The 24,884-nt window shown below is 35.2% G+C and overlaps 3 protein-coding genes across 4 annotated transcripts; 1 reads left to right on the top strand and 2 right to left on the bottom strand.

The window, feature by feature from the left end:
* Positions 1 to 1,128: 1,128 nt before the first annotated feature.
* Positions 1,129 to 4,783, bottom strand: LOC123317091. Its single transcript, XM_044903458.1, has 3 exons — positions 4,566 to 4,783; positions 2,151 to 2,273; positions 1,129 to 1,592 (listed from the first exon to the last, which is right to left on the bottom strand). Exons 1-3 carry the CDS (start codon positions 4,612 to 4,614, stop codon positions 1,342 to 1,344), a joined length of 423 nt encoding a protein of 140 aa, XP_044759393.1. The 5' UTR covers positions 4,615 to 4,783; the 3' UTR covers positions 1,129 to 1,341.
* Positions 4,784 to 5,980: 1,197 nt separating this feature from the next.
* Positions 5,981 to 13,052, top strand: LOC123318014 (kinesin-like protein Klp61F). The gene is made up of 10 exons (XM_044904673.1): positions 5,981 to 6,156; positions 6,457 to 6,739; positions 6,794 to 6,954; positions 7,019 to 7,405; positions 7,461 to 7,708; positions 7,899 to 8,635; positions 9,412 to 9,693; positions 9,752 to 9,868; positions 10,665 to 10,958; positions 11,020 to 13,052. The coding sequence occupies exons 1-10, from the start codon at positions 6,074 to 6,076 to the stop codon at positions 11,038 to 11,040; spliced, it is 2,613 nt and encodes an 870-aa protein (XP_044760608.1). The 5' UTR covers positions 5,981 to 6,073; the 3' UTR covers positions 11,041 to 13,052.
* A 244-nt stretch (positions 13,053 to 13,296) lies between these two features.
* Positions 13,297 to 24,882, bottom strand: LOC123318016 (forkhead box protein K1). 2 transcript variants are annotated; one of them, XM_044904676.1, is made up of 8 exons: positions 24,310 to 24,882; positions 19,178 to 19,440; positions 15,883 to 16,025; positions 15,506 to 15,745; positions 15,305 to 15,450; positions 14,954 to 15,231; positions 13,752 to 13,854; positions 13,297 to 13,656 (listed from the first exon to the last, which is right to left on the bottom strand). In XM_044904676.1, the coding sequence occupies exons 1-8, from the start codon at positions 24,666 to 24,668 to the stop codon at positions 13,509 to 13,511; spliced, it is 1,680 nt and encodes a 559-aa protein (XP_044760611.1). In that variant the 5' UTR covers positions 24,669 to 24,882; the 3' UTR covers positions 13,297 to 13,508. The 2 variants fall into 2 exon arrangements, with proteins under 2 accessions (XP_044760611.1, XP_044760610.1); XM_044904675.1 differs by having other exon boundaries at positions 14,954 to 15,234; positions 24,310 to 24,880.
* Positions 24,883 to 24,884: the final 2 nt, after the last annotated feature.

The raw sequence follows: 24,884 nt of genomic DNA, 5'->3' as shown, positions 1-24,884 counted from the left end.
GGAAATTGTTGTTCGATTCTCAAATGAGGTGAGTGAGAATACTTCGGGTCTTCTGGTCCTTTCAAAAACGGATAAAAAAATTCCCAAAATTTGCTACCTTCCTTTGTCATTGTGTTTGATATTCCATTCAGGAGTTCTAGAAAATTGTTGGGTGGTTGGAATAGTTTTGGCATCCTCCAAACTAAACTAAATTTATTCCAAGATTCGCAATATATAGATTATGAAATTTAAACTGTACCTACAAACAGGGTGGGCAAAATTGGTGATACCTGAACTACATCTTTTTAACCCAACGAGATAGAGAAAAATGAATAACTATTCATGTCGTCTTTTATCGAGCAACTAATAATGCCATGAACTGCATTCCTCTATCTTCTTTTGTTTTTGAGTTATAAGCCAAAATTAAAATATGGGCGATTTCAACTTTGGTCAATATCTCCGTTTCTGTTTGTGCTAAGATGTTGAAATGAAGATATTATACAGACCCTTTTTTGAAAGCAATCCAGTGGCGTACTATGATATTTTTTCCTACAGGTTTATTTGCTGAGCTATAACATAAAGTTGTGTTTTGTCTTATAAAAACAGTAGTTTAAAATTACTAAGAAAAAATCGCCATTTTTTAACCGTTGCAGAAATATATCATACATCATACATCGCCCTCAGTCTTTCTGAGTCATTTTAAACTACTGTATTCATAAGAAAAAATACATCTTTATGTTATAGCTCAGCAAATATACCTGTTGGAAAAAATCAAATTACGCCACTGGATTGCTATCAAAGAAGTGTCTGTATAATGTCTTCATTTCAACATCCTAGCTTAAACAGAAACGGAGATAATGACCAAAGTTGAAATTTTAATTTTGACCTATAATTCAAAAACAAAAGAAGACAAAGTAATGCGGTTGATGTCATTTATAAGTTTCTCGAAATAAGACGACCGTAATGTGCCATGCATTTTCCTCTATCTCGTTAGGTTGAAAAAGTTGGAATTCAGGTATCACCAATTTTGCCCACCCTGTACATTAATTGATATCTACAATCAAGTTCTACAAGTGTAGTAGTTCGATTCTCCTCGAGCCATCACATTTTTTCACACTTTGATTCTTTGTAAATAAAAACATCTTCAAAATCATATTATCAATATAATTTTATATCCATCATGAATCTATAGCAAGAAGGAAATATAAGTTTAAACATATAAGAATGAATATTTTCTTATAATTTCACCTAACAACATACTGATACAATCGGTGAACTACAAAAGAAATGAGAGAATTGATTCATACAGTTAATATTTGTGTGTTCATTTCACAGTTAAGCAATATATTCAAGATGAAAAAACTATAGAAATATACAGCTATATCGTAAAATATTAAAATTAATCAAACAAACAGATATCCCCACAAAAAAGGACAAGTGAACATAAGATGAGGAGTTGCACAAATCCTTGTTACATAAGGAACACTTGCGTTCCTTCACAACACCTGGCGTGATCAAAATATTGATCAAATCTTCTATTGTTCCACAGTAATTCTTATCCTTTTCGCATCCTCTGCTGGTACTCGTACCAATTGCCTTGCCATTAAGATGAACTGGAAATCGAATTTCAATCAGAACTAATATTCAGATGCAGTAGGTGCATCAAATTTTCATTTAAAACATAAATAAATTGAAAGATACCAAAAAGTTACATTTAAGTGAGGACTCTAATTTTATTAAAAATAAGTATTCAAACTGAACATATGAGTCATGAGTCAAAAGTTGGGATTGATTAAGAATGAGTGAATCTTCGATTACGAGAAGCGTGTTAATAAATTTTCCAGTGGCGTATATGGAAAAAGCGAGCCAAAAGGGGCTCGAATTGTAAATCCAAGAAATGAATATGTGTGTAATATGAGAGGCAATGCTAAAGAAATAAGAAGATATAATTTTAGTTGAAATTAGAATGAAGAACACAATTGAAGTACCATCTCAATTAACAAATTATCTGACATGACTTTTCGCTGATGGGGTAAACCACCAGGTAATTCCTCTGGACTTATTAGTTATAAAAACCAGAGAAATTTTCCTACATCAGCAGAACTGCTTAACAGTAATAATTGCCGTAAAGCAAGACACTTTCTGATAATTTCAAATCAAAATGAACTTACCATCATATTGATATGTGGCACAAACTTCTTCTGATGTGCATTCTATAGAAGGCACCGAATTAAGGCCTTTCGAACAAGCATCAACCACTGAGGAATTACAATGGTAGCATTTTATTCCGTTTGCTGCAAATAAGGAGAAGAACAATTTTTAATATTCTAGAGATGAATAGATAGGTAGGTTGGTAAAGGTTCAACTTTAGATGAGTTTTTGGCAAAAATCTAACAACACACGTTGATTTTTTCACTCATTTTATTATTTCTTTATCGTAATCAGCAACATTGCTGTCAATTGAGGCTTGAAAATTTTAAAAAAATATTAAAAAAGAAGAAATAAAGGAAAATAATACATATTATCTTCGGTATACTACTTAAAATTTTTGTCTATTGCTTACTGAAGTCAAATTTCAGCACATGACAGATTTTTGTTGATAAAACTGCTGCGACATACAATGTCGCGAGGTAGGGTACACCCCTATACAGGATACAGGGTGAGTCTGAGAGTCGTACAAATATTTCAACAATACATTTTTGAGGTGAAACAAACACTTTTTTCCTACACCATTTTTCCCGAGTCGGCTCGGTTTGAAAGATATAGGCTATTGAAAAACCATAAAAAAATGCAATTTTTAGTTCTATCTCACAAACGGTTTTATCGAATGAAATGAATTTCGGAATATAGTTTTTCATTTATTTGATTAATCTTTTTTTCGAACACCAAATATCACATATATCTTCCAGTTTTTTCATTATGATCATTACGTACCATAAAAATACCACAAATTCAAAGAACTCAACTTGAACGTTTTGTAGAATAAAACTATTCTCTGAAATTTAAAAAATTGGGTACTTTGGCTGAATACAACTCTTGTTAAAAGATCCACAGATGTGTAGTGCCATAGATGTAGCTAGTTATTCTGAACGTCATTTTGTTTTTTCAGGGTTGGCACAGCTCATTATGAAAATTCAAAATGGCTATATCTTTTTATCAGGGCCGAATCGGAAAAAATGGTAAAGGCAAAAAGTTTTTCTTTTGATCTCAAGAATCATCTACTTTTAAAATATTTGTACGAGTCAAAGTCTCAGTCAGACTGTCTCACCATGTATATTGAAAAATAAATCTCGAACCACGACACGTGTTTGGCTATCACACTGAAATATTTGGTATCTTTACCTTCACCCACCTGAAGATGCTATTGTAATAGCGAATCACGCGTCGTTTTTAAAAAACTAATTTCTGTGAAAGTCATAATATAATGTATTTTTAATTCAAAATATCTATCCATATTATTCCAGGTACAAAAAGTTAGGGTTGCCAATTGAAAAAACCCAACTCTCCAGAAGGGTAATTTGAAATAATAATCGACTGAGCTTCTTTCTAGTGATATAGTGAATACAACGAATATATGAATTGTATGAACTGCTCTGTATATTTTATTTTCTTCAGTAAATAATAATTTAGCATGCCACAGCATGTTATCAATTATCTTTAACTGTAGCTTTCCTCGAAACTGAAGAACAGAAGAATAATAATCGATTAGATTAATTTGGAAGATCGATATTGTGCTGGTTTTTTCAAATGTTACACTAGAATAATATCTCTTTACCGCTGAATGTCGTCCAGTGATGGATACCTCAACACATTTATGAAGCGCTATTTTTCGAGTAATTTGTCAATTTATAAGCGCTTTCCGTCAGCCTAATCTTTCGAATGTTTTGTCTCTAATGATTAAAATACCTCGAAATCAAACCGCATCTTAGTCACTTCCTTCGAATGTGTAGTTAGGTATACCAATGTAACATTTACTTCTATTAAAAAAGGTACCTATATTTTGTATCTTGAAACGATGTGTACTGAATATGTAGTAGGTATCATAATTTCATATTTTATGATACTTGTTACTACCCATTGTGAAATTTACAATATCACAAATTCCCTCTTGTTCACACAAAACTGATATCTACTTCGTTAATATGATTAGGAAGATAAAAAGGTTTTAACTAGAGAAGATTTGGTGTAAATTGTGTCCGGACTTAAAGCTTTAAGGTTGAAATATGAAAAAACCTCCATATCAACATTACTAATCCATATACGTCCCACAATTAATACAGCCCTGTTGAGTTAGAGCCACACAATGAAATTTTATTGTATGTGGAAGTTTTTTGATAAGCCTTATTAAAAGGCACATCGTTGGCTGTTAGCAAAACATATTAATTTCTAACCGTGACTGCGATAATTAAGAAACTTTAGGACAATATGACTCTCAAAATCAAAAAATAAGATTCTCTAAAACATTTCCAAAGAAAAACGCTATATTTACGAAAAAAAAGAAGGTAGGACCTGTAATTTTGGAGATAATTTCTCATCGGTGGTCCTGAAATCGATTAATCGTGTATAATTAAAAAATTTGGGCTTACCAAAAGCAATCAGTTGTGACAAAAATAGACAATAGTGCAGTCCGCTCATTGCGTTTCTTTTTTTCCAGTGTTCAACCAAATTTCATTATATTATGAACCCTGCACAAACAGCAGAAACCCAAGATGATATTATAGTAGCAGTGCATTTACCATTATGAATTCCCTCACAATGTATGCAATAGTTTCATCAAAATGAGTAGGGGCATCTGCGTATTGGTAAGGTTGATTACTATATTGTGCATATCATAGCGGACATTGAGGCGAATATACAAGGCTTAACACAACCAAATAGTGGCCAGTATCAGCATCAAAATTCAAGTCATACGCTGAACTCAGGAAAAATCAATATATCAGCATTATTCTTCAAATATATAGTTTTAGATAAATAAAGGATATAAACTACATGTTTTTTATACAGGGTTAGAACTATTTAGAGGGGGACTACAGGGATATCGAAAACCGTTAGAAATACAGAGGGTAGCTTAAATTACGAAAAAGTTGCGTTATTCAAGGATGAGTGTGTAAACAGTTCTCAAATATCTCTGATGGTTCCTGAGATATCTTGAAAAAACTGAAAATCAAGATTATCATTTTTTCTTCATAACTCTTTTGTTTTTGGATATAACTACACGAAATTCGAAGTGTCATAATCCTATATAGCAATTATACTGGTGTAATACTTTTTTGTAATTTAAGTCACCCTTTATTTTTAACGGTTTTCGATATTCCCATAGCCAGCCTCTAAATAATTCTAACCTTGAATTATTGAATTTTCTATGAAAGAATAGGAATCAATAGTTCCATATGAATAGTAGGGGAGCCGACGGTGCTAAATCGGCATTTACTCGAGCGTCGTGGAGACCTAGTGGATTTCGAAGATTATATCACAGAACACACCGATCTTGACTTACTTTATGGATTATATGGTAGAAAGAAAAAAAGGTTCTATGATGTATGCACTTTCAGCGGTGGGGAAAGCGTCTGCAAGTTCTCAAAGATGTAAAAAAAATCGTTACTTTTACATACTCGAGCGTCTGAGATTTTCATACAGATGGTTAATCTCGGTGTTGCAGTCGAATTCACCCATTAATCTGACACTAATCATGGGGAGTTTTCTTAATCTGACAGTTTAATATGATAAAAAGGAATTTTTTTCGAATATCGCCTTGCCAGTACCTCTAATCGTTACTTAGCGTTTGTAAATTTCGCCACCAGGTGGCTTGAAGATAAACTTGAATCTTATTTTGATTTTAAACGATAGACGCTTTTTTCTAGTCACCTGTGCTTAACACATAGAATGTTCATTTCATATTTTTCATAAATTATTGTTTATTATTAAATTTAAGTAGTGCCCGTCGAACGATGTTCCATATTTTCTGTGACTTGTGGGTTGGCACTTGGCAGTTTGTTTTCTTTGTTTGTGATGGTTTTCTGTGATAACGCCATCAACGGTTTCGTATTATTTGAAAAGTATTAGTAAATAATAAATAGAAGTTTTTTTAGTTACAATGTCTAGTTTTACTGGAAATAGTGGAAATTCTGCACCTAAAAAGCAAAAACTAGCTCCAGTTCAAGTGTTTTTACGAATACGGTAAGAAGGAGTACTTTTTTAGCACATCAGGAATTAATTTTAAATTACCAGATACTATCAAGAATTTTATTCACAACGTTTCAATCATTCTAGCAAATTAATTCAAAAACTTTTTTCCTTAGTAGTGGTGATTCGAAAACTTCTCTCCCTTGCATAACTTGAGAATATGTTAGAGATATTGTCTGTTGACTAATATCTATGCTAGAACTGCAACTTGGTAAATTAAAAGTAATACTCTCCTTCACAAACAAACAAAAGGTTATTTATTGACAAAATATCTCTAATATTTCTATCTTGCAGACCCAAACATGACGGAGATGGTGTTCCAGCCATTTCTTATTGTACACCTAAGGAAATCCATATTAAAGGGCACTTAAAAGGTTATTCATTTGATCAAATTTTCGATGAAAAAACAAGCCAGGTAAAAGTTTACAAAACAGTGGTTGGTAAGATGATAACAGATGTTACCAAAGGATACAATTGTACAATTTTTGCCTACGGACAAACAGGAACTGGTAAAACTTATACAGTAATTGGTGATGATTGTGTGAAAGATGTTGATGATACTTTCAATTGGCAACAGGTATGTATTATTGAATCTTTAGATTATGTGTCAAATTGTAAAATTTAATTTAAGGAATCAAATGCTGGTATAATATTAAGGTCTGCATTGCACCTATATGAGGAATTGGACAAAATGGACCCAAATATTCAGCGCACAGTCACTGTTTCCTTCATGGAGATTTATAATGAAGAAATACGTGATTTACTTTGTGACAAAGAGTTAACGCCCTTGAGGTGAGAATTTTTGAGGATTGAAATTCCATCTAGGTACTATTTATGAAATAATTCATCATTTTAGGATATATGAGGATAAGTTGAAATCTGTACATATTAAAAATTTGCAAGAAGTTACTGTATTGAATCCTTGGGATATTATAAGTCTCCTCAAGAAAGGATGTGAGAGAAGACAAGTAGCATCCACCTTAATGAATCATCGCAGTTCAAGGTCGCACACTGTTTTCACAATCACTGTTAGTACAATGCAAACGATTTCTATTACAGAGAACATATCTAACATAACCTGTGGCAAACTCAATTTAATTGATTTGGCAGGAAGTGAAAACATTGCTAAATCGGGATCTAAAGAACAAAGAGCTAGAGAAGCAACAAACATCAATCAGTCTCTTCTTACATTAGGTCGTGTCATAAAAGCATTAGTCGAAAATTCGTCCCATGTTCCATATAGGTAAGATATGAATGTGGTTAGTTCTTGTTGATTATTAATTGGGATTTTATTACAGAGAGTCAAAACTGACAAGAATACTTCAAGATAGCTTGGGTGGAAAAGCTAAAACATCCATAATTGCCACTATTTCTCCTGGAATGGCTTCTTTAGATGAAACAATGAATACTTTGGATTATGCTCACAATGCACGAAATATAACAAATTGCCCAACTATTAATTTGAGAACATCTGCTACAGCAGCTGCTGTACAAGAAGAATTACTAAGACTGAAGAGAGATTTGTTTGCCACAGCTAATGAACAAGGTATGCACCAAAAATCTCAGTTTTCATGCCACCAAAAAAATCTCTCACCCTTTGCTCCATGGGAATTGACTCTACTTGATCATATTTTCTTATCTACTTCCACAAATCTGTTTAAATATCTGGCAATTTTTATGATCTGTTAACCAAACTCCACTGTTTTATGTTTGTGCATTTTAAAATTAAATTTCAGGAGTTTATATGGACAAAGAAAACTACGAGGAAATGACACAAAGTTTAACACAGTTCAAAAAGGAAATAGCTAGCAAGCATGAAACAATCAGGGCACTCACAGAGCAGGTAGAAGATTTGGAGGCTCAAAGGCACGAATGGGAAAATTTGAGAGAATCCTTCAAAAAAACAAGCCAGGCCTATCAGGTGATTAAATCAGAGATACAGAAAAAAGAAGAAGAAATGCTAAGAGATAGTGAACTACTTGAATATTACAAGTCAGAATCAACGAAACTTCAAGAATTTGCCGATTTCATGTTAACGAGAGAAAATCATCTTCACAAGAAGCTCGACTATGTGTATTCCTCATCAAGTAAAAATCAAACTGTGATAGAACAAATCATCGAAATTGTGAAAGAAACCATAGACAGTCTAGTCCTCCCTGAAAATTCCGACAATTTTCACAATAATGTTTCTGCTCTCATTCAATTCAACGACAAAGTTTGCCAAATGTTGAGCAATGTAGCAAACCAATTGGAGGATAAGTCCCGTAACGTAAAAAATGCTGAAGAAGTTGAAGAAAACACGAGCGATGATTACAGCAGAACTATACTGGGAGATGTGTACGAGTCTATGGAATATCTGAGGAATAAGTTCCATACGTTCACAGAAACATGCTGCACCAAAATCACTGAACTTCATGCTTGCATTGACAGAAATAATGTTTACTTATCCAAAATTGAGGAAACACGTAAAGAGGTAAAGTTTATAATATTTATACTTGAACAGAGTGTTTTGTGAGTGAAGGTACAAACTTATATGACAGTTATAAATCAACTATAGTGTAACAAGTACAAAGGATGTCCACTGAGGGGATCTCTAGAACTATAAGAGCTAGAAGAAAACTGATGACACATTTCCGAACTCTTCTTCAGAGAAACAAAAATGATGAAAACGGCAACCTCCTTCGATTCTTCAGTTTTGAGTTATTAGCGAAAAATGAGATTTTGACGATTTCAAAAAGTTCTCCTAACTTTTTTCTCTTTGAAGTTACAGATCTGGAACATGAACCTTTTACAGGCACTTTTTACATAGTCCACTGACAAGCTCAAAATATTTTTTCATTTCGAATCATTTGCCGAACTTTCGTTCTTTTGAATACAAACTTTTTTTGACTTTCATATTTTTGAATTGGAAAAAAAAATGTTTTGTCAGTAGATTCTACGTATAAAAGTGTCTAAGAAGGTTCAAGTTTCAGGTCTGTAACTTCAGAGACAAAAAAGTTATGAGAATTTTTGGAAATCGTCGAAATCTCATTTTTTCCTAGTAACTCAAAAACGAAGAATTGTAGATGGCTACGATTGGTTTTCACCATTTTTTGTTTCTCTGAAAATGAGCTCTGAAACGTGTCATTCATTTTCTTCTAGCTCTCATAGTTCTCGAGATCCCCTCAGTGGACAACGAATTTTGCCAACCCTGTATACATATATTACTTATAATAATATATATATATATATGTTCCCATGTCATTTCAGGAACTGGAAATAAAGGGACAAATTCAGACTCTAATAAATAAGGACAACAAAAACTATGAAGACCTCAAGAAAGGCTGCAACGAAATTGTATCTAAAGAAAAAAATTTAATTCTTGAGTATTTTGAGGAACGTCAGAAATCAATCGAGTTAGAACAATTGAGGATCCAAAAAATGAAAGAAATTCTGAAAAACGATGATTTGGAGAAGAGATTAGCAGAATATGGGGAGAATCGGAAAAAAATCTTCGAGAACATTTCGAACTTACATCGTTTAGAAAAGAGTGTATGGAGAAATTTCTCAGATTTGATCGTTGATAAATTTTATATGTTTCAATTTCCAGGCCTACCAGAAAATTGACAGCATCACCGAAAATGCACTACAGAGCGTAGAGAGCAGCTACTCAAATGTAGAAGAAATGAGAAATTGTGTCTTATATATTCGTACTGAAGTATCCAAGGTAATTGCTATCACATTATTACATTTCATTTGTACAAAACTTTCAAAATGACTAAGTTGGAAAAAAAGTTGAAAATGATTACTTAAATAGATCCTAATACGACACTAGACAGTTTGTTTGCGGAATAGAGAATACTCCTTCTGACAAAAATGATGTATTTTTTATGAGATATCTTTGAAACGTCCCATTTTGAAATAACCATTTCAACTTCCAAGAAACTGCCTCGATTCTCTAAATTTTTTTTCACTAAATTGCACGATACAACAATTATGATTCTCTTAAAAGTGACCTGATGCCTCTTATTCGATGAACTTGGTACTGAACCATTCATTGTCCAGCCATATGTTTATATTTTGTTTCGTTTTTGCGATGCCGGAGTCATCTTCCACAGTCCCGTACTTGAAATTCAGTGAAATTTTGTCGAACTCCTAGGGGTTGTATCTCAGCCATCTTGTATATTTTATATTGACAATTTTTGGTTAAACGACTTATTTTGATGAGTTCTACCTTCTGTCAATGATAACCGCCTGCATAATCTGAACACCCAGGACACCTTTCGGTGTTTGGTATTTTTAATTACAAGAGAACCAAAAACTGGATCTCCTAAGTTGATAAAAACTTGCTTCATGATCAACCAAAAGACTTTTCTATAATCATTAGAAGTTTATGTAATTATAAAAATGATTAAGATATGGAAAAAAGTCATCAAATTCTGACTACCAGTTTGTTTTCGGTAAAATGATTTCATATTGAACAATTCCACAGGAAATACTTTTTTTGAATATTTTTTTCATAGGTTTTAGAACATGTCTTGACAGATTACCGAAAACAAAACTCTGAAATGGCAAATGTTATTGGACAAATTTCCCACATCCTCGATATAGAGGGAAAGGCGCACATCGAAATGGTGAACCAATCTCTCACTACGACAGGAGAGAAGTTGAATGAATGTGTGAAAAAGGTTTTTGAGACATCGGTACTTCCTATCACTCATGCAGGGGACACACCCAAGCCACTGGAAGGGCAGAGAATTCCTCGTAGCATGAGGAATTCTATAACAAAAAATCTTTTCCCAAGAACAATATCTGAGGTAAGGCATTTGAAAAGTTTCATGTTGACGCAATTCATGGATAAAAACGTTTCTTTTTTAGGATGCTGCTGGATCGCAATAACAGATCAAGAATAACCCTTTAATGTGTTTGAACAATGGCTGTGTACTGGATTTGGGATTTTTGCAAGTAAAAATGTATTTTTTTTTAAATTGATGTTAAGCTTATCAATTTATAGATAACAGTTGTAAACACTATATGTGTTGTAAAAAATGAAATTTAGGATCAATGCCAAGATAAATATTTGTATTTGAAATGTTTAGAATTACAATTTATTCTTGTAGTCCGTTTTTTATATCTTTGTGAGTGTATTTCCAAATAAAATATGCTTAAAAAAACTATTTTGTATCACTGATTTGTTACATAGCAGCCTTTTCAACAGTGGAGATAACCGGGTAGAAAAAATAGGTAATTAAGGTATTAAAATAAGGTATTTTAAGGAAATGTTGAAATCAGAAACAGCACATTTTATTTCGATAATAAACTTCATCAAGTTTTACCAATTGCTCACATAAAGTGAAAAATGTTATTCATAATTTCAATTCTAACATGATTATTATATTCTAATAATTTAAACTTAGCAAATTTTCAACGATGAGAAAATTAGTACATTTTAAGATCTCAAGTAAGTCAATGACAAATACCATACAAGAATCTTAACAGAGGCTTTTTTCCCATCTTTGCTTTTTTTCATAGAAGTGCAATCCTTGATGAGAAATACAAAGCCCTTAATGATATACAAATGGATAGAGAACGTTTGAGACTTAAGTGAATTATCAGGGGTACTGTAAAAATATATAGTAATCATCAAAAACACTGAAATGTTGATCATCTTGAACATAAACAAGCCAAAATACATATATCATTGTTCTCGATTCTTTCAAAATATTTGTGATGATTACCATATACCAATAGACTACCATTATGAAAACAAACAGAAAAACACCAATAAGTATTCAAAAAATTATGCATGTTTGAAACTGAAACACTTTGAACTTGTTCTTCATGAAAACTAAATCGGACTGTGTTCTAGAAAATTAATCTTGAAATAATTCATATCGAGATAACTTTCATTTTCACAAACTGTGGAATTCTCGGTTGGAAATAATTTTGGATATGGACTTAATTTGCGAGACTATCAATTATATCTTCATTTTATACGAAAATACACCTGGACATGAACAGTTTCAAATCATCCCTGGATACAAAGTTCATCGAGTCGATAAATGTCAGGAACATAAAAAAATTATTAAAATTAACTTATACTTCACCGAACGAACGATAATTCCAAAGTTGCTGATTAATACAAAAGTATAAAATGAATTTAATCTTCTGTTCATCAAATCTAACTGTTTTGCACCAGTTGAAAGTCATTTTAAACCGGACGATAAAGCTAATAAGAAACTCATTCTGACAAGCGACATCGATTCGACTTTTCCCAAATTCAATATCACATAAGTTTTCCTAATCTATTCCAACATAACATGCTGTTACTCAATATATTCAATAATTTAAAAACAAATAATATACCTCCAAGATTTTCTTTTCTCAATTTCTGTGGAAAAGAAAACGGCCTATATCAAAGGAGAAGTTAGAATACATCCATACAGAAAAATAACGAATTGATATTTGAAAACTCAAGAAAAATCTAACATGGTTTATAGGATGTAAAGATGTTTTAAAACACTGAATTTCAAAGTCGATATTCAGAAACGTTATTTACATTTGAAGTGCGTACCTGTGAGTACATGAAAATTTGCTGTACAGCAAACCTAAATTCAGCCATTTTACCCCAAGTATATTAGTCCTGTTCCAGTTTAAACCTAAGAAGAACCTCTCGAAATGAAACATAAGAGATGAAACAATTGTTATTCTAATCACATTCGTAATGAATTGCCTTGTCACACATACTTATATACATCCTAGCATTTTGAATTAAATTCACAATTTTATGTTGCAATAGTCATCACTGGTGATAATAATAACTGAATAACGAAATTGATAACAAAAAAAAAAAGAACACCATTGTATATCTCATTGTAAAACTAAATAAATAAAATCTTGTTCACTAATCATTCCAGTAAATAATTGATTTTAAAACTTTTCCTTTGGATAACTTCTTTAAATGATGTATACAATTGTAAGCTTTTTCCAATTTTATAAACAAAAAAAAAACAGACTCGACAGAATCGTAAATATTCCTGCTGAAATAGTGGAAATGTACTTGATTCTTTGTTTATACATTTCCAAAATTTCAAAGATTTTGCTTTTCATTGAATTGAATCATTTTTGGACCCCCTCCAAATTCAACTTAACGAAAATTCCAATACATTTCGAAAAAAAAAGAATACTAGTATGAAAAAATTCATTGTTTAGATCTGTTCATGAACTAATGGTCATAATCACATAAAAATGCAGTCAACCAGCGCTCTCCCCAGGCGATCAACACCCTTGGAGATCTACATTCTGCAGAATTATTTTTTTTCAGTTACTATTGCATAAAACTTGAAAGTTAAAAGTTTGCTGCGTTTTCATTCGGTTTCATAGTTCTGATCTTGACGGGGTCTTTTGACGTCTCTTTCATTATCGTAGTTTTCACCTGAACTAGATGGACTATCACCGCTTTGCTCCTCCAAATGCCTTTTAAGATCGATACCTACATTACCGTAACTATTGCCACTGAAAGAAAAAGAAGAACGGGTAGTTCAAATGGTATTTCCTTTCTTTGTGTTAAAGAACTTGTTAGTGACTTTGTGAATCATGAAAAAACCTACCCATAAGGAGAATAGCTAGCGGTTTGCACAATCACTGGTTGAGGTGAAAAGGATGATGGAGATAAGGAACGTTCTTCACTAACAACACCGGTGTGGAATTTTTCTGAAAAAAAATTGAAGAATAATACATTTGTCTAACCAATTCTTTGTTTAAGCCCCGTTTGCACCAATTACCCATTAAAACGAGTACTTACTAAGTGTCGTTTAAAGTTAATGGATGCTCAATTTTATCCCCAGTTGCACGACTGTGGCTTAACGGAATCTTAAGTAAGGGGCCCTTAAGTTTTCGTGTCTAGTGATATTTCTGTTTTTTATTTTGGTGCAACTTCATCCTAGTCCAATGAAGCCATTTCATTGTTTGGCCGGTTGCTGATGATCATTGTCATTTCACTAACCTAACTTTATTGTCGTGTCAGTCAGTTAAGAGTAAATTATTATATTCTTATTATATTCTGTTGTTGAATTAGTATTATTATTGATGATGATATGGATTGTCAAATCAAAGGTACCTCAGTTTATATAAGTACAACACTTTCTTTGTAAGGTCTTGTGCGAATTTGTTTTACTAATGTTGAAGAGGAACGTGAAGAAAATGTCCTCATTGCCCTTGTTAGTACGAATATGGTGAATGATTGCCAAGCAAGTGGTGGTAACTTACGAAGGACACTCAACTTCTCAACAGAAGAAAAGAGTGTTGCTAACTATAGTATGATTTGTGACACCAAATTGAAAATTAAAAAACACTGATGGCATTACAATAAAGGCAAAACAAAAGTCTTGGTATTCAGTAATGAATTCATTCAATTTTCAAAATCCATCAAAAATGGGAAGTTCTGCAGCCAGTTCAACAAATTATTTTAGGTTAGAATCCCGCCCTTAAATACCTAAGTGGTCATTACAGGAATGCTTAAATTTATGGCTAGCTTTAGCCATTTAAATGTCACTTAACAGTTGGTGCAACGTAATTTAAGTTAAGGGTTCATTTCAAGGGACATTCAACACCAAGTGCGTTTGGTGCAAACGGGTCTCAACAGTTGGTGCAACGTAATTTAAGTTAAGGGTTCATTTTAAGGGACACTTAACACTAAGTGCGTTTGGTGCAAACGGGTCTGAAAGTATTATTTTGAAAAATATTCAGGCCCATTTTATACATTTCGTAAAGTATCTTGGGAACTATTCCAGATACCAAAATAATATCGTACCTTCTACAATTTCTTGCCCATTACTAGAAATAACTTGTTCTGTAATTTCATTGCCGTGCGGCAATATATATCTAGCTTGAGAGGAGCCTACAAGAGCCGACATCTGCTGATGGCCGATCATACCTCCAGATCCAGCGTACATCGACGGATTTCCAGGACTACCAGGCGCTGACTGACTAATATCGATCATGTGATCGGGAATTGGTGAGTTCTCCCTCGATAGACATTCCGGAGTAATCAGACCTGACATGCCCACATGGGTGGGAGACGGAGGAGCACTTCTGAAACGAATCAAATCTCTGAATTTGAACGAACTAAACCTCGACCACTTGAGAAAAGACGATTACTCACCTGGAACTGAGTCCGAAAGGGGCTCTGAAACATTGGACGCCACGTTGCCTGCGCCGCCTGAATGCCTGTTCGATAAGTTTTGTCTCTGACTGACCCTCGATCTTCCAGAAACTACCTTTCCCAGGTTCTTCTTGGCTTCGAGGTACCTACATTGATCAGAGTTGGCGATGAACCTAAGTTAAATGTGGATTTTTGACTCACCTTTATAAAGTATCTATTGAGACTCAGATTATGTCGTATGGAATTTTGCCAACCCTTGTCCGCAGTCCTGTAGTAGGGATAATTTTTTGTGATGTAACTATAAATCCCGGACAATGTGAGCTGCTTGTCAGGTGCGCTTGCTATGGCTTGTACTATCAACTGAGCGTAGGAGTACGGGGGTTTAGAGTCATCCTTGCTGCCTCCAGGTCCGTATCCATCGTTTATACCAACCGAGGAGCCCTACGTTAATTTAAAATAAAAAAATTTCGTTATTCACACAAAAAATGTGCACAGAAATGAGCGAAAACTTTGTATCAGTCTATTCAACAAAATCTTCGATGAGAGAAGGTTTATACAACACATATCTTTGTACTTACGGAATTTCCATTTGCTGTAGATTGCCTGTAATTTTCTGGACTATGACTTGCAGGTACATATGGATCTTCTCTATGTGCGACTTGGGCAGCGTATGAAGCGGCCATTTGTAGATCAGCCGACACGTTTCTCCTGCCATGGCCCCCTAGTACCATTAAAAAAATTTATTAAGCGAATAAGGAAATTCCCGAAACTTAATGAAATCGCATCGAAATTCAGGGGATGATAACTAGAATATTTTATATGGGCGATTTTTCATGAAATGATTCATATTGATGAGTTCTACCTTTGTTTGAAAACACCCTGTATGTCTGCATTAGCAGTGTTACAACACTGCTCAAAAATTGAAGTGCGAATTCGAGAGAAACTTACACTCTGCACTTCAATTCAAATTTCAGTATCGCGGTACTGTTAAAAGGGGTATGTTTAAGTATTGCACGCATACAAAGTATGTTCCTCACGACACTCAATAGCATAATTGAAAAAAATACAAGAAACACAATTCTTGTAGGTGCATAATACAGTGGAAGTGCTGCATATGCTCATGGAGGTGGAAGAGCGAGGTATACAACCGTCTCACAAGATCGGCTAATATGGTTTATATACAGCAACCCGAATGAATATCTCATTCCTGTAGCTATTTCATAACGCCAACAACTCTTTTCGGTAGGGATACCCTCATTGACGCAACAATGACAGCTGTAAAGTATTGCGATTTGATTGTGGACCTTACCATTGTTCCCTTGGCGGCAGCCATCATTATCAATGATAATGCTGGACCATACTGGACCAGAATTGTCCATGAATGAATTGGCTCGCTGCCCCTCCAGACCAAAATACTATTAAACATAGCAGGTCTGTAATGTCATAACAATTACATTGCTTACCTAACCCACCGCAGACATTACCACAGCTCGGCAATGCTTTAACTGACATGTGGCAAAACATTCCTCAAACTTTTTTTGATAACCTCGTTGGAACAATGCCGAATAGAGTAAATGCACTACAAGGAACTAGACGAGACCACACCCGATATTAAACCTTGATTTCAAGGTGTTTGTAACAGAAGGAACCTATTTTTTTCTAAGCCTGCAGAGTCTACGAGGTAGAACCTTTATTTTGTTGTTGTCGCCCTAAAGCCCTCTTGATTAATGTTGCCATTTCAGGCAGGTTAACTGTTTGTAGACATCTAACTTAATACGTAAAAGTACATATACAATTTTTTTTTTTATTTCCCTCCATATAATTAATACTATATGGTACATATATTATTATATGTACCAGCCTTCGACTCGGTGAATCGGAGAGCGCTATGGAAAATCATGGGACGCCTTGGAGTACCCAAACAACTCTTAGCAGTCTAAAAGCCTCCATGCCAACAACACCGCTACAGTACAGAATGGCTCTACAACCGACCATTTCTTAACCAACTCTGGAATAAAACAAGGCTGCGTGTCAGCGCCTTTACTGTTCAATATTTTCGCCATAGATGTCTCAATAATTGCTAACATGCAATGCAATACTACGGCTAACCTAGACATGGAAATACACAAACGTATCAATTCGGCATCACGGGCATTCTGGAAGCTGAAGGAATGTTTCAAAATCACGACCTCAATCTGAAGACCAAGACAGCAGTTCACAAAGCAGTGGTCCTCCCTAAGCTACTTTACGGAAGCGAAAGCTGGACGTCCTACAGGCGACATATTAAACAGCTTGAACAAACGCAACAACATCATCCAAAACAAATAATGCACATCAGATGGTTCCACAAAGTTTCGAATGCAGAAGTCTTGCAACGCACGAGTGGTACAACAATTGAGACTCAAGTAACTTAGGCCCTACTCAGATGGAGAGGCCACATTCTGAGGATGCAAGACACAAGACTTCCCAAAATAGCTCTGTATGGCGAATTCACAGAGGGAGCTCGGAAGCCAGGATATACTACATAAATCCCTAAAATCAGTTAATGCCAATCATAACTGGGAACAACTAGCGTTAGGTCACAGTGGACGTCTTTGGTACACAGTTATAATGAAGACTCGAGAAGGATACAGCGGCGGCCAGATCTGGTTGGTGACTATCCATGCCCGGAGTGTGAAAGGATCTGTAGGTCACGGTTGGGTCTTATAAGTCTGTTCGCACCTTTTTTTTTTGTTTTTTTTTTTGTCTTTCTGTAGATTTATTCTCGGCAACGAGATACAGCAATGAATTAATGATTATATGTACGGAAATTATTCACTTCATTTTTTGAGCAGTGCATTCAGTTGAGAAGAAGTTATTCTAGGTATGACATTTCAGCTTTGAGCCGATGACATAGGAGTTCAGTGGTTTGATAGCGGCTTGACTATCAAAATGGATGTCACACCTTGATAGTTTCCTTCCAGGTTTATGTCTTCGCCTATGGTCTACGCATCTTTCGATTGCAAGTAATTCTGATTGAAAAACACCAGAGCAGTAGCCTAACGATATGTACAATTGGTGTTTGCCCCGTATATTCCAGAGCCAGCCCCTGTCCTAGTTCTTGAACCATCAGCATACCATTTAATGGTATCAACTTCGAAATTCTGGTAGCTTCCCTAGATATTTTGGGGATAGGCTTATGGGCTACCCTATCTATCACTAAATGTGGAGGAGTGAGATCTGTGATGACCTCAAGTGCTCTAGTTGGGCATGTTCTCATAGTTATGAACGCACAGGCAAGCCTTTGTATCTTGTCGAGTATTTTTCTCGTGCTCGTCTGCTCTGCTTTAGCAAACCAGATCTCTGCCCCATAGGTTATTATTGGTCTCACAATTATGATGAACATCCATCGAAGTATTTTATGGTTACAGCCCCAAGACTTACCGGACAGATTTCTGCACGTCATCAAAGGTCTATCCACTGCTAGAAGTATTTCAGATATTCGACTTCTATTCTACGATATATCCACTCAACGAGATGGCTGTTATAGCTGGAAGGTTTCTTCTCCCAGTAAAGGGGTCTTGCTTGGTTAATGTTTAGCCCCACTGACTTTTGTCAGAATTATGTTTCTCAGGCCCTTCTGCAGTAAATCACATAGGGAACCCTCGAATTCAGTTGTTACTATTAAGACAAATGTTAAGATGAAAAGTATTCCAAATTACTCATGAAACATACAAAATGAGGAAGCTTGGCGTAACTCGCGTAGATCTAGTGGGACAAATATCAGAAGTAGTATTTTCTAAAAATTACGTAAATCATCGGCAGATCATAATGAACCTGTACATCAATATTTTTTCTTCTGTTACGAAGCGGAAAAACTTAAGCACGTCATACCTCTAGGACTAGTCGGACAACTATTAGCAGCGCTAATAGTACCCGTTGGTGAGGGGAAAGGACTGTTGTATATGTCACTCTCCGGTATTTTAATACGCAGAGGCGGCAAGCCGCTGCTCTGCTGACCGCCACCCCCTGCTCTATCCCTTATTCGAAGTAATGGTGGTCCGGCCTCCGGTACCTTGGATGAGGGCTCCGAATTCTCGTCGATCAATGAGTAGAAAGAAAGGCGTATGTTTGTACTTGGAAATCTGAACATGCACCTGAAATTAAAAACGAAATTAGTCGATAATTCTTGTCCTAGGACCCCTCTATCGTTGTCCGAGAGGGGAAACTGTGAAACGCGACCGGATAAATTATACTCCATTCACTTTTATTTTAGCACTCGGTTGGCCATGGAAATTTGACACATGTCACTCTGTATAGTACGAAAATGTGGGGTTATGAAGCTTGTCAAAACATTTTTGGGTTTTAAATCAACGCCATGTTGCCCGTTCTACGTAAAAGTTTCTGTTATTACGTATTTTATCACAAAGTCGAATCTCTTCGGAAAATGTGTGACGAACACAATTGAAGTTTATACAAATTGATTGAAGGCATACCAACTCCAGTTATTTGCATGGAAAATACAAGAGATCAGTATAATATCATAATATGCACTAGCTCGAGGAGAGTTAATGTTCGTTATCTTCTTTGGCTAAAGTTTGAATACGTTAGATCAGTTGTAGATTTCAAAACTATAAACCCGAAGATGATATGCATATGATGCAGTGGTTGGGAATGGGTATCTCCCGAAGGAATTAACGGATAATTACAGGAATGTTGAATTCTTCAACAAAAATCATCTTGCATCAACATAAGTAAAAGGAATTAAAGGACGTTTCAAGTCAAGATGAACTGAATGGCTACATATTGCAGGTTCCTAGTGTTTATTTTTTACTAAAATAGTCCACTCAGATCAAACCTAGATAAGGGGAGTACCGCGGATCAATGGAATGCAGGTGTTTCTCCCACCCAGTATTTTGGATGAGTTGGCATAGACAGACATCACAAAAAAAAAATGAATTTGAATCAAATCCATGCAATTCTGATAGGAACAGTTTCCCTTCGATGAACTGACAAGGAAAATATTTCATTAATCGCTTGAAGGTCGCTTTATTAACTCCTCAACAAATCATCCCTTATAGTAAGGATCGATAAAATTTCTACAGTTGTAGCATAAGCCGGAACTCCTTTCTAGCAGGAGTAGAAACCTTTCCATCCTGAAATAGACTTGTATTTTGGAAGTAATCAATACGATAATAGATAATTTAATGAGTTTGAAGGTTTCCCTTTTTATGGTGCCTCGATAAAATATAATGCGGATTCCGCCCTTGATGTAAATACGGATTTTAATAACTATGAACCTGTTTGCCTCGTGCATACACTTGTAATATTTTCCGGGTGAATTTTTTCTATTCAAATTGGGTTTCCTCAGATCTATTTGAATGGGGAATTCTCCTCAAGTTGGGTTATCACTGAATAAGAAAGTTTAAACTGAATAATTATGAGTTTCATTCATGAATTTTTCAAATTCATCACAGAAACTATTCAAAAACAAACGAATATGGGGTTCTAATATTCAAATTGCTTTGTTTCAAGTTTACGATTTTGCAACAGCGCCTACTAGAGAATAAAAAGAACCATGGCTTGTTTATAAAATAACAACTGTTCATTTACAGCCCTCATAAGGCACGTACTTACTGGCGAGCCTCTACACTCTACAGCAACCGGCCATAAAAATCCCATAAAATTTTACAACATTCCTCGTTCGTCGCAGACTTCATAGACAGCCATCTTTGTCTATCTCATAAGGATAGTGTATTTGTTGTCCTTTATTATCAACGCATATTTCAGTCGACGTTGCCAGCTTGTGCAATTGACACAAAACGAATACCCATTTTTATTTATCATTTTTGAGTACTCAAAATATTTTTTTGGGAAATGGTTGAAAGGGTTTTTTCAAAATGTGACGTTTCAAAGATATTCAATAAAAAATACATCATTTTTGTCAGAAGGAGTATTCGCCATCTGACCCAACTAGTGACTTCAAATAGCTTCTGAGATTTACCACGTAACGCCTTGGTACCGAGGAGACTCAGGATAATTAGTATTAATTAACTGTGCCTGTTCTCCTTGAGGTAGAGCAATTTTTTTCAGAGAAATATGTTCATGAACTGAGAACCGCCTTCAAAAAAGAAAACGAACTTTTCACTGCCCCATTCGAATGATGTGAGGACCAACCTAACAGCGGCCACAATTCATTGTATAAATTGGCAATAATTGGGAGACAGTGATTAAAAAAGTATGCTGCAAAAGGCACATAGTGATTGAATACTTAAGATGACCATCACACCAATTTTGATTTTAATCAAGACAGAGGGGTCTCTTGTTGAAAACCAGCAGTCGCGTCCAAGTACTAACTAAAACAATGCGACACCTGGCGTTCAACGCCGAAAACTCTCCTTGATTAATAAGAGAGCCAACTAGGTTATGAATTATAATATGAAAGGAATTTGACTGGCAGAAATATACAGTCAGAGTATGCGATAGAATAAACAACTTGCCGTCATCGGGGTAGGCGATAGACCGGTTGCGCTCTTATTTGAACTCATCAGTACTGCATAACTCGTCGTTGCCAACCAAATGTAGCAGAGGAATGACCTAGGTGTAGATTTCTGCCCGGTCAATTCATTTTTCATTGTCATTCATTGGCATGTCAGCGTTTAATCCTTCCTAATAATCTGTATTTGTGATCTCCGCGTGAAGTGGCATTTTTCAACCTCCCCCACTAGACAGAATCAAACTCCAAATAGAGAACTTGCGAAACAACATGATGGAAAAGAAGAAATGTACGCAGACTCAGCAGAGAACTACTTTTTAGTAGCCAGGTGTGAGAAAGCTTTGGTTGCTGACACCCAGGTGTCGTAACGTTTTTTTATTACTTCTATGTGACTGCTGGATCTCAACAAAAGCTCTCAAATAAGAGCAAAACCGGACTATCTTCGAAGGAGGCACGCTATCAATATTCTTATATTATGGTATACTCTGTAGACGCCTACCAGTCCAATTCCTCATCATATTATTACTCGTATTATTATCATTATTGACTCAAAGTCTATGCAGCTTGGCTCAGCTTTGAAAACTGAAACCACTAGAATATTTTGTTCTACTACCCTCGTGGTAGCTTCAGAAACTTTCTGGTGTAGGTAGTTGAAAGCCTTACAAATCTTTTTGCAAGTTCAGAAGTGTTCCTCCAGGGTTGCAACGTCCGATGTTATTCTATAGTTTATCCCCTATTGTTGGGCCGCTGCCCTACACTGGTTTTTTTGGGTTTTCCTGAGCCCATAGAAGCGTCAGGTCCAGCAGGTGTCAACCTCGGCGTCTTTTTCGCAAGTTCATGGGCTTTTTCACTTCCTTCAGAACCATAATGCCCTGATGCCCATCAGAGACTTAAGTAACTCGGTATAATAAAAATGTATAAAATGAAGGACGAGTCGATATAAGAGTGTCAAACCTCATACCTACTCTCATACCTACTTATTTCATTATTTGAAGGATAAATTCATATCAATAATGTAAATTGCACCCCCTTCTTCACTCTCATTACTTTTCCTTGTTTAAAAAAGATCGCAGTACAGAAAAAAGTCCCGTAGATTTTTCTTTCAATTCTGAAATTAATGAACCCATGATGAAAACTTTTTACAAAATTTAAACTTCAGCGACAATAATTCCAATAAAGGAATTTCCTATTTCACGTGTTCGAAAGGCAAAAACAATCGTCCTTGAACGGATTTTCGAAATCGATTTCATTTATTATAATTCTATTTACAAGTAGGACTCGGTTTAGAGTAGATAATTATAGAATATAATGTTTATGATAGTGGATACAGATATGCGAGATCTGGAGGAGCTTATTTTTTCAGGATAGCTCACTGTGATTCAGCTTCACTTCAATTCGTTTTAGTGGAGCATGTAGGATCAGAAAACTTCGATCATTTTTGGTCCTAGAAAGATTCATAACCAGGGGTTATCACAGTGCAATAGAAGAGGGGTATATTGGGGAATACTGATGTAGGTATCAACATTCCTGCATAACTAGATTCTGATCAACAAATGATGTATCATTGCTTTGGTTTTTACCCTTTCTCAGTTTAAAATCAATTCACCCATAATAAAACTGACTTTCCTACGCCACTGTTCATTTAACGGCCATTTAGATATTTCATATGGCCGCAAACTCAAGAGCAGTTTTGCGAAATGATTCACTGAAGTCAAGGAAAATCGCAGTCAATAATATTGCTTGTCTCTTTTTAATTCATTTTGATACATTTGGATTTTGAACAGAGCTTGCAGGATTCTGCAAAAATTCATTCAACTAGATACCCGCAACATAAACACGCATGGAAAAGGTTATGTTTGTAATGCGGATGATGTTAATCTTCATCTTCAATGGATTGAAATTTCAGTTCAGGACGAAAATGAGACTTTGAAAGATGACCTTCACTTATATACCTGCCGGGTAGAAAGATATTGATGCTGAATTAAACGATGATGAAAGAAAAATAGATCTAACCTCTAAATTTCTAAAAGAGAAAACACATTTTTTCAAAAATCAAAATGTGTTAGTTCGAATATACCGGACATAATATATTCTATTCTTCTCAGGGTTGTTGATTAATGATTTGATGGACATGAATAATGTAAACAAATAAATGTCATTGATTGAGGAAACATAAAGGGGTCACTTTCTAATGATGAAAAATATTGTAATTGAATATGATTGATGGGAACCCCTCGCCAAAAATTTATTTCAATTACAGCGGAAAACTAAATGACGTCACATATAATACCACGTTTTCGATAAGGATTTCTAACTTCGTACAGACAATGTGCTAGGAGAAAACCAACTGACCTTGCTAAAGAGCCATTTATATTGATTTTTCTCAATATGCTATTAATTGAAAAAGTGTAATATCACGTGATTAGGACCATGTGTGAGAGTTTAACCTCTCAAGGCCCACCGCCAGTTCAATACAAATACACATTGGAGCTGATTAGGCAGTGTTTTTGTTTACATAATATGGACTTACGATCTAGGTAACTGAATCGAAGGAGCGCTTTTCCTCTGGAACACTCCGTCAATGAAAACTCCGTTCTTCCCGTTACATTGCATGAAGAAGTAGGGGTGATCGAAAAAAATTTCCAAATGTTTCCTAGAAATAAAACTAGAATGTCCCATGTTAACGTCCACGTCTCCTCTCGAACTATTTCGGCCTATAACAATCTGTTTTTTCCGCACTAGATACTCAAAACCCCGGCCTTCGATCCTAGCTATAGGTTCACTAATTTCACCTGGATTCCACTGCACTTTGGGGCTCGCAGGGGCTGATTTTAGTGAAAGGAGGGCCCATGCATCGCTCTCGGTAGTACGGGCGAAACCTGACGACATCGTGCTCACTCCGATATTTTTTGATATAACTACGTACTTGAAGTAAACATCAACGAATCCAGTCACTGTAATCAATTCTCCGCGATATTTGAAAACCAAATAAAAGTTAGTGATACATTTAGCTAACCTTTATCAATACTACCACGATTTCATAACAGGACGACAGCAGCTCTGTCGGTACAATGTTGGTAAACACGTGAGATAGCCATTTGTAAA

This window comes from Coccinella septempunctata, chromosome 7 (assembly GCF_907165205.1).
Source record: "Coccinella septempunctata chromosome 7, icCocSept1.1, whole genome shotgun sequence".
Taxonomy (NCBI): Eukaryota; Metazoa; Arthropoda; class Insecta; order Coleoptera; family Coccinellidae; genus Coccinella; species Coccinella septempunctata.
Note: the sequence above shows the minus strand (reverse complement) of the source record. Positions and strands in the feature narration are given on the sequence as shown.

Excerpts from the sequence above, each read along its gene's own strand:
- LOC123317091 (XM_044903458.1), bottom strand. The coding sequence starts at position 4,614 with ATGAGCGGACTGCACTATTGTCTATTTTTGTCACAACTGATTGCTTTT. Across the intron at positions 2,274-4,565 it reads GTCACAACTGATTGCTTTTG|CAAACGGAATAAAATGCTAC; the intron begins GTAAGCCCAAAT and ends CCTTATTTGCAG. Across the intron at positions 1,593-2,150 it reads TGCCACATATCAATATGATG|TTCATCTTAATGGCAAGGCA; the intron begins GTAAGTTCATTT and ends TTCGATTTCCAG.
- LOC123318014 (XM_044904673.1), top strand. The coding sequence starts at position 6,074 with ATGTCTAGTTTTACTGGAAATAGTGGAAATTCTGCACCTAAAAAGCAA. Across the intron at positions 7,406-7,460 it reads TCGTCCCATGTTCCATATAG|AGAGTCAAAACTGACAAGAA; the intron begins GTAAGATATGAA and ends ATTTTATTACAG. Across the intron at positions 9,869-10,664 it reads TTCGTACTGAAGTATCCAAG|GTTTTAGAACATGTCTTGAC; the intron begins GTAATTGCTATC and ends TTTTTTTCATAG.
- LOC123318016 (XM_044904675.1), bottom strand. The coding sequence starts at position 24,668 with ATGTCGTCAGGTTTCGCCCGTACTACCGAGAGCGATGCATGGGCCCTC. Across the intron at positions 15,235-15,304 it reads CCTTTCGGACTCAGTTCCAG|AAGTGCTCCTCCGTCTCCCA; the intron begins GTGAGTAATCGT and ends GATTCGTTTCAG. Across the intron at positions 13,855-14,953 it reads TGGGCAAGAAATTGTAGAAG|AAAAATTCCACACCGGTGTT; the intron begins GTACGATATTAT and ends ATTTTTTTTCAG.